General features: G+C 29.8%; 2 protein-coding genes across 2 annotated transcripts in view; one reads left to right on the top strand and one right to left on the bottom strand.

The window, feature by feature from the left end:
* LOC108689627 (EH domain-containing protein 3) overlaps nucleotides 1-3,826 on the top strand; it is a 14,083-nt gene extending 10,257 nt beyond the window's left edge. The window contains exons 8-15 of the mRNA XM_018196484.1: nucleotides 366-484; nucleotides 722-997; nucleotides 1,398-1,892; nucleotides 1,991-2,304; nucleotides 2,396-2,504; nucleotides 2,627-2,942; nucleotides 3,135-3,305; nucleotides 3,487-3,826. Coding sequence (XP_018051973.1) covers nucleotides 366-484; nucleotides 722-997; nucleotides 1,398-1,892; nucleotides 1,991-2,304; nucleotides 2,396-2,504; nucleotides 2,627-2,942; nucleotides 3,135-3,305; nucleotides 3,487-3,692 — 2,006 coding nt within the window. The 3' untranslated portion in view covers nucleotides 3,693-3,826. The remainder of the gene's footprint in view (nucleotides 1-365; nucleotides 485-721; nucleotides 998-1,397; nucleotides 1,893-1,990; nucleotides 2,305-2,395; nucleotides 2,505-2,626; nucleotides 2,943-3,134; nucleotides 3,306-3,486) is intronic.
* A 3,998-nt stretch (nucleotides 3,827-7,824) lies between these two features.
* The window catches only part of LOC108689660 (dnaJ homolog subfamily C member 10-like), a 3,881-nt gene continuing 1,918 nt past the window's right edge, over nucleotides 7,825-9,787 (bottom strand). Inside the window, exons 7-12 of the mRNA XM_018196520.1 lie at nucleotides 9,448-9,568; nucleotides 9,157-9,369; nucleotides 8,810-9,085; nucleotides 8,462-8,738; nucleotides 8,162-8,357; nucleotides 7,825-8,067 (exon numbers count right to left, since the gene is read on the bottom strand). Of these exons, the coding sequence (XP_018052009.1) occupies nucleotides 7,825-8,067; nucleotides 8,162-8,357; nucleotides 8,462-8,738; nucleotides 8,810-9,085; nucleotides 9,157-9,369; nucleotides 9,448-9,568 (1,326 nt within the window). The remainder of the gene's footprint in view (nucleotides 8,068-8,161; nucleotides 8,358-8,461; nucleotides 8,739-8,809; nucleotides 9,086-9,156; nucleotides 9,370-9,447; nucleotides 9,569-9,787) is intronic.

Raw genomic sequence — 9,787 nt, 5'->3', positions numbered from 1 at the left:
TATATACACTATAATATATTATTAATATATATATATATATTATTAATATATTAATTTATTTACTCTCATACAGTAATAAGAATAAATTCTTATTACTTAGTTGATTGCTAATTTAACTGTTCATTCAACTAACATAGCATTATGAAAACGATTCATAATGTACGAACTCGGGGTATGTCCTATTAGTCAGCAATCCTCCCCCCTCATCCCTTCTCTCGTTTGCGCTTTGGCAATTGTCAGTTGTCGGCACTGAGCCCAATGCTGAATGTCGTACAGTGGTCGACAACCTGTCAGTTGTCGTAGAGTCGTGCCGTCGTTTTGAGCTATCGGTCGTCTATCTTCTCCAAGAGCGCGTTCTATATCAGTCCCGGTTTATCAGGCACGGTTCCGCCTCGCGATCGCTCGTTTTTCCGAGCTGCTCGCGCAGCGCGACGCGCCTTCCACCAGTTACGCCGTTTACGTCACCACTGGCGATCGTGACTCGGTGAGCATCGTGGCAGAGATCCGAGCGACAACCACCACGTCCATCCACATCCATCACCACCGTCGCCACCACCACTACTACCATCACCACCTCCGTTCCGGAAGTCCGTATTGCTCATTTTCAGCGTACTCTTCCGCGATCGGTTTGGATATACGTCACGTCGGCAGCGGACCACCTTGGATCTTTGGTCTTGGTCGACCGAGCGTTGCCTTCCTCGCGCTCTCGGCTCTCCGTTAGTCCGCGCTCGCCCTCACGTCCGTCGCGCTCTGTCAAGCGCACCCATTCATCCTTGACCGACGGATACGAGCAAAGGTTGGTGTTCGATGGTGCTCTCTGGATTCCCCTTTCTTCCTCTCTCTTCTTTTACTTCCTCTACTAGCCCGTCCACGTGTTCCTTTTCACACTCATTTACATTTTTGCACTTCATTCTGTGTTGCACACTTCAAATATTTGAGATCTCAACTATTCCTCGAAAGGAAGGAGGAGGTGCTGGATAGGATATCAGAAAATAAGGTAATACTGATAAGTTGCTTTTTAAAACAAAGCATGACTGAGTTCTCAGAAGGCATACAATGTTCCACGCAATATCCTTTAGTCTGTCTTCAGTCTACCTTGAAAGACACGTCTCGAAGGCACAAGGAAGGCACGTGGAATTTGGAGGCAGAATATAGTCTGACAATTGTGACCTTAACGTTTGTAGGCTGTCTTGCATCAGTTCGGAATGACTGGTCTAGAATTGTAGTCTGACAATGAGTCACAATTCATACTTACAAAAGTTCAAACAAAGGAAACATAATTAACAGGACACGGTGTTACTTAATGCTAATGCGACGAGTCTTTGGAATTCAGACTGTGCACGAATATACATGATAACAAGTTCATTAGCAAGAATATAGAACTCAATTTGTTGCAGATTGTCAACATGTTTAGCTGGCTGAGTCGCGAGGAGAATAGCAAGCAAGATCTCTTCGAAAATGTTACCGAAGGCCTTAAGAGGATATACAAATCAAAGTTGTTACCACTGGAACAATATTACCAATTCCATGACTTTCATTCGCCACAACTGGATGATCCTGACTTTGATGCAAAACCTATGATTCTCTTAGTTGGACAATATTCCACTGGTAAAACCACATTTATCAAATATCTGTTAGAAAGAGAATTTCCTGGTATCAGAATCGGACCAGAGCCTACTACGGATCGATTTATTGCTGTCATGTACGATGAAAAGGAAGGAGTCATTCCTGGAAATGCCTTGGTCGTAGATCCAAATAAACAGTTTAGGCCACTTTCAAAATTCGGCAATGCATTCTTGAACAGATTTCAGTGTTCAACTGTAGTGTCGCCTGTTTTGAAAGGCATATCTATAGTAGATACACCTGGTATATTATCTGGTGAGAAACAAAGAGTAGGTATTGCTTTTGTAGCTTTGTTTTTACATATTAAGATATATATGTATTTGTGATATGATAAATGTATATCTTGAATATTGAATATTTCCTTCAGGTTGACAGAGGCTATGACTTTACTGGTGTTTTAGAATGGTTTGCTGAACGCGTAGATAGGATTATCTTGTTATTTGATGCTCATAAGCTCGATATCTCAGATGAATTCCGCAGATCTATCGAAGCCTTACGTGGACATGATGATAAAATTAGAATTGTTCTTAATAAAGCTGACATGATAGATCATCAACAGCTCATGAGAGTATATGGTGCTCTAATGTGGTCATTGGGAAAGGTATTACAAACTCCAGAAGTAGCTAGAGTTTATATTGGCTCATTTTGGGATCAGCCCTTAAGATATGATGTTAATAGAAGGTAAGTGCTTGTGCATCTTCTAGTTTATTTTTATTATATAATTATTTGTATTAATATTTTATATTTAAAAGTCTTGTGAATCTTCTTTTAGACTATTTGAAGATGAAGAACAAGATTTATTCAGAGATATGCAATCGCTTCCAAGAAATGCTGCATTAAGAAAACTTAATGATTTAATTAAACGAGCACGCTTAGCAAAGGTATATGAAACAAAGAATTAATTTCTTTCTCCAGTGTAAAGTCTTAAACTAGATATACATGATTAAGACTCTAATGTTCCTTACATCAATAAAATTCATCAAAATTTATCAAAAATTTATAGGTACACGCGTACATAATAAGCGCCTTGCGGAAAGATATGCCGAGTATGTTTGGTAAGGATACTAAAAAAAAAGAACTGATAAAAAATTTGGGCCAGACTTACGATCAAATTCAAAGGGAGCAAAAGATTTCACCTGGTGATTTTCCGGATCTAAAGAAGATGCAAGAGAGCTTAGCACATCACGATTTTAATAAATTTAATCCCCTGAAGCCTAAGTTATTAGAAGTAGTGGATAAAATGCTCGCTGAAGATATCGCGAAGCTTATGGCTATGATACCACATGAAGAAGTTACTACCGTTTCGGAAACACTTACAGGTATTTATTAACATTTGTTTTACATTAAAATCTTAGTAAATCTTGAATCAAAATACTTCCAAAAAATTGTTTGAATCTTCCATAAAATTTTTGCTAAAAGTTAAATTTAATTGATTAAAAAATTAATACAAGAAAATATGATATTTATATATTCTAAATTTGTAGAAAAAATTATATATATCTCAATTTTAGGAGGAGCATTTGAAGGTGTAAAAGATCAAGTTAGTCCATTTGGATATAAAAGAGGAGAAGGAATTGATGCAGGTGCAGGTGAACCAGAATGGATTGTCAATAAGGAAAGATATAAATATGATAGTATCTTTGAATCACTTGAACCACAAGATGGAAAAATTACGGGAGCAGGTATGACTGATAAATTTATAGAGATGATAGTTGCTTTTACTTATATAGCTCTGCATTTTTTGCTGCTATAATTAGGAGGATTTATGTAAACACTTTTATATAAATATATAATATTTATATAAGTGCGGCAATTTGAAATAAAATATTCTAATTATGTATAATTATTACTTTATATTACTAGCGGCCAAATCAGAAATGGTCAAGTCCAAATTGCCAAACAGCGTGCTTGGAAAGATTTGGAAACTTTCAGACATTAATAAAGATGGATTCTTAGACTCTGACGAATTTGCCTTAGCCATGCATCTAATTAATATAAAGCTCGAAGGATACGATTTACCGGCTGAACTACCAGAACATTTAATACCGCCATCGAAACGTGACACATAATATACATTTTTTGTATTATAATACAAATTATAATTTATTCATGGTTCACAATTGGTTAACATACATTTGGAACTATGAAACGGTGGATATTAACACGACTTATTAGTCGTGTACTACTGCCAGCAATTCACAGGTTCGAGAATTATAAAATTATACTTTTACAATCAGCTGTATCATATTATGTGTATATTATATTATATTAATAATGTATCAATGTCAGAAAAAATATATATATTTGCAATCTTTTAAAAGTTAGTGCAATATTAATCAGATTAACATTTATAAAGATATATGATTGTCAAACACAATGTATTTTTCCGAAATGTATAGAAATTACATGTATACAAAACTATACACATAGTATGCGATACTGACTTATACTGACACAATAGTATATAATTTCAGAAGATTTGTTTCTTTTTAAGATATCAAATTGTTATATCAACACAAAAATCTTGTTATATTTATGCTTTATAACTTTAAAATTCTTTTATACGTGTGTGTCCTGAATTACGAAATGTCGCTAATTAATGAATAAGAGATACTATCATATATTAAGAAAAACAAATAGATTTTTTAAAAAGTTATACACATTTTTAAAAGTTGTACGCATTATTGTTACTGAATATTTTCGAGAAGTACATTTTAACTTTAGAAACATACTCTCAGCATACAATAAATTTATATGACATTAAAATTTTTGAAAATACTTTTAGAAAAAAGATCTGAAACAAAATAATATAAATTATCAAAATTAATAAACTTATTTTCTACATTACAGTTAATAGACTATGTTTCCAAAGTTGAACTAAGTTTTTTAAATAATATTCTATACAATAAAAAACGATAAATTAAAGATAAATGATATGGAAATACAGAAAAAAATAAGACTGGATTAAAAAAATATAGATTTTGCATATTCTGAAAAAAAGAATAAACCTAATAAAGTCTAATTTATTTTTATTACAAATAAATGTTAAACGAATTTATTTCATTTTTGTATATTAGTTAGAATGTTTTGTCTTTAAGATCTATAATAAAACTTAATCAACTTGACCAAAGTATTCTGTTTCAAAGTTTTAACAAAACACAATTTCTTTCGCTGTATTATTTGCTAAGATAGAAATATGCAATGTATGTTTTAAATTAAAATTATTAATTTGTTTAAATTAATTTAATGCAGTCTATGTTTATTGTATACTCATAACATTATGGAATTTTGCCAGATTTGTGATTGTTAGATTTTTTGCGACATCGACATCAAAGAATTAATGTTACAAATATATCACACATATGCAATATAAAAAAGTTAACAAAATTTTTTTTTTGTTTTTAAAATTTTTGATGTTAAAAAGCTTTTTTTCTGTTTCAAAGAAATTGATGTTAGGAAAGTTATGTATTTATTATGCTTTAATTATATACGCCGTAAAAACAGTTATAATATTACTTATTTAATTCTCAATTGCATTTTTCTATTAGCACTGCCTTCGCATGCCGCGAGTTTATGTGATATCAGAAAGTACATTTGTATTAAAATCTACTTATACTCTATATTTGAAAGAGTATTTATCTTAAATTTATATTAAATGATAATATAAGATAAAACTAATCAAAACAAGATTGTTTTTCAGAATATATAAAGTAAACTTAAATTTACCTGTCAACAGTTTCAAAGTGCATATTTGTTATGCATAGAAATGCATTGTTGCATTGTTTTTCTTCATTTAACACATTCCATCTTTAAATTTATCACTGTTGGAAAATAAATTATATTTTCTATTTGAGTACATATCAATGTAATTAATAAACGAGAAGAAAAACTTACAAAAAGAAGAAGCACAGCACGTTTAGACATCTTTGATATTCGATATTCTCTTCATTTATATATTTATAAATCTTGAAACAAACTATATAAATAATTTTAAATATCTATATGTGTAAAATGTAAAATATTTTATATATAAAATATTTGGATATATTGCATTTAAACAACAAACACGCACGGAATCGTAATGGTTCAGCATTTTTTATAGCGTATTTATCTCTGTATTAATTCTTATATTCGTGTAACAATTATATTTATGGATACTATTTTTAGAAATTCATTAGATTTCATCGAGTTAAATGTTAATGCGTTTATAAAAAGAGAAAACCGTAAAAACTTATTTTTTAATAAGTTAACTTAAAAATATGTTAGAAATATTAAAAAATAAGAACTTAGGTTTATCTCATGTTAATAAATGAAGTTCATGATATCTATGTTTTTCACTGTTTTGTATAAACAGAACCTCTGGTAAAAATATAAAAAGAATTTCATTGTAATTAAATTTTTAATTTAATGCTTGAGATTTCTCAGATTTTATTAATTTATTCATAAATATTTTATTAATTACTATGTACATAAAATATGTATAAAAATATCACAAAAAAGGACAAATATCTGGTCTAGTTTTTTTTCTTTGTTGCTTTGGAATATATCAGGATAAACGCCAAGCGCCAGTTATCGCGGTCAAGCGATATATTAATTACGGATAAGTACATTATTAAAATTTGTTAACAACTTCTATTTCTTGTTGCAACAATTCAGTAAATTAAATGATACCAGATGCAAGAAATTATGTGAATTTTTTCTTTCTTGTATTGAAATAAATTAGTTTTTCTTATGCCATCACTTACATGTTTGATAATAGATTTTTGCTAGATATATATATATATATATATATTGTACATTATATATTCTGCAAAATAAATAAATGCACATTTCAATCTGCATATATCCTACATTTTCAATGAAAATGGGCTTTGTAAACATAGGATATTATAAGATAATTAAATAACTATAATAATTAAGTCTATTTAATTATTAACTCATATACTGAAAAAGCCAATCGTATATTTTCCCAATTTATATTAAAGTCTGTATGATGACACATGAAAAAATAAATTCGAAGAAATATTACGAAGAAAGAATACATGCATGACTGCAATGATAAAGTCATATATTGTAAAGAAAGAAGTTACATATGACTTAAATCAAAATAAAGCCTTTGTCTAAATTCAATTTAAACATTTTGTCTATTAGACTTGTTTTGTGCGAGAATAATTTCTAAAATTAAAGACAATAATTTCATCCTTGATTTTCTCAGTTATTCTTGCAACAATTTCGACGCTTATTGTTGTACTTATTTTGTTTTTGAAACTTATTTTTGAATAACATCTTAAAAATATCAGAAATATTAGAAAATAAGACTTTTGACTTACCTCATGTTAATAAAGTTCATGATTCGTGTTTATTACTATACAAACAGAATCTCCGATAAGTATTGGAAAAGAGTTTTGTTGTGATTAAACTTTTAATTTGAGATTCCAAATTGGTTTGTTCATCTAGATTTTATTTAATTATATTATTCTATACGTATATAATATTAATTATATGTACATTATATATAATAATATATACAAAATGTATAAAATGTATAAAGTATCACAATAAGACTAAAAATATACCTAATCTATTTTTTCTTTGTTCCCTTTGAAAACATGGAACATGTCAGGATAAACCAAGTATCAATTGTGGCAGTCAAGATCATTTACAAATAAGTACATTATTAAAATTTCTCAACAACTTCTATTCTCTCGTTGCAACAATTCAGCAAGTTAAATTATGATGCCAGATGCAAGAATGTGATTTTTTTCTTTCTTGTATTGAAATAAACTAGTTTTTTCTATATTATTATTTGTATAGTTGATAATAAATGTTTTCTAAATATACATTATACACTATTATATATTCTGCAAAATAAATATTTCAATCTGTATATATCCTACATTTTTAAAAATGGGCTTTGTAAATATAGAATATAACAGATGATTGAGTAATTAATAATATAATAATACATAATAATAATAAATTAAATATATTTAATTATTAACTCATATATTGAAAAAAATCAATCATACATTTTCTCAATTTATATCAAAGTCTGTGTGATAACATACGAAAAAATAAATTTATTTGTACATTGTGAAGAAAGAATTTATGTATGACTGCAATGATAATATTACAAAGAAAGAAAAAAATCACCTATGACTGCAAAATAAAAGCTTAAATTCAATTTAGGCACTTTGTCTATTATAGTTCGTCGTGTTTTGTGCGAGAATTAATAATATTTAAAATTTCATCCGTGATTTTCTGAGTCGATCTCGCAACAATTTCGACGCTATTGTGCTTACTTCGTTTTTTTTCCTTAGAATTATATAATATTAGCGTTGGAAAGGATATATATTGTATCTGTATACTTTGTTTTATATGTTGTTCGCATTTATGTATATAGAAGGAACAGTCAATCCTTCCAAATTTCACTTTATCCAGCAACTGAAATTAAACAGATTTTATAATCGATATAGCTATCAAAGAAATTATAGATTATAAAAGACAAATTGATTGTTTACAATGAAGTAACTTTTACCTGAGCAGCAATTGCAAATTCAGGTTGCAACTTTTGACAATGATGACAATTTGGCAAAGAAAAATAGATTATCAAATTATGCTTGCTGTTCAATAGCTTTTGAAGGTCAGAAAAATTTAAATCAGGGATTTTCTTTGGGAAGAATGTTGTTATCCATGTTAACATAGATAACGAATCTCGTTGCCCATTGTACAAACTGTAATGTAAATAATAAAAACGAATTATGAATACATATTGAGTCATGTTATGTAACTTACACGAATGCATAATTAAACATGTACAAAACGTGTAATGACTTACGCGACTGTGTTTAAACCCTCACTTCCTAATGGATATATTCTAATATCGGGATAAGACCGCACTCCTTGGGATGTACATAAGGAAGCCTCAGTCTCGCAATTTATACTGGCAACATTTACAAAGGATAAAGCGCTCAGCGATCTCGCAACGGCTGACCATTCAGGTGCTAATCTTTGACACGGCCCACACCACGGAGCAAAATAATCAACAATCCATATAACATCATTCTTTTTCTTCCCCAATTTCTGACGAAAATTTTTTGTTGTTAACTCTATAACTGTATCAAACAATCAAACATAATAAAAACACGCGGAAATATGAAAGAAATTATTGGCATATATCTTTCACCTGATGGATTTCTTTTTTCGTTAATGAAATACATAACATTTGCAGCTGTCTTTGATAATGTGAACTGATATGTATTGCTACCATTTATGAGCATAGCAGTAGGATAAAATTGTATGTTGTATTGGTGACATAATGTATTGTGAGCAGTACAATCAATAGTGCCAAAACGAACTATTGACGCTTCAAATTCTAACGATGCCTTCCGGAGTTCTGACAGAAACTCTATACAAGGTGGACACCACGGTGTAAACCAATCTAGAAACCATACTTCATCTCCTGTAATTTTGTTATAATTAGCATCACGAAATCTGTTAAAAATGTGATTTATGTTTACATAATATCATTACTCCTTTGTAATATCGATAATGTTTCTTCTGCAGAGAGGGCCCAAACATTTGTAGTTTTCATACTAATTTGCATAAATTTAATAATATCATTATTGAGATTATTTCCGTGATGAAATTCAAAAGCTCCACCCGGCTTAAGCATGCCCCAAATTGGATATCGTGTTACACCCAATTTAGAACAAAACTGCCCGTTTCTGCCACAATTTATTTTACCTGAAAGATAATACTTCATAAAATTAAAATTTTATATTTAATATATTGAATCTATTAATGTAGATTAATAATAGCTACCTAGTTTAATACCACTGGGAGAAAACTTTTTCGTTTGCAAATTCAAATCTCGTACATTTTCAATGTCGCCAATGTAAAAACATATAAGCCAGGTAACGTCGGACTTTATTTTTCTAATATACTGTAAATCGTAATGAATACTTTCGATAAAAATTAAAGTAAAACAAAAGTAAATCAAAATCGACCAAGAAATATTTAATAAAATTAGGAAACAAAAAATATTGGTTGATGCTTAATAATGTGTTCATGACTCCTCAAGATTATAAGAGTCACAAAAAGATGATATTAGACACTAAGATGTGTTTTGACTGATGTGATCTTCTCTTAATTGTGTTAAAAG

The sequence above is a fragment of the Atta colombica genome, unplaced genomic scaffold (genome assembly GCF_001594045.1).
Source record: "Atta colombica isolate Treedump-2 unplaced genomic scaffold, Acol1.0 scaffold274, whole genome shotgun sequence".
NCBI lineage: Eukaryota > Metazoa > Arthropoda > Insecta > Hymenoptera > Formicidae > Atta > Atta colombica.
This window is presented reverse-complemented; position numbering and strand designations above follow the sequence as displayed.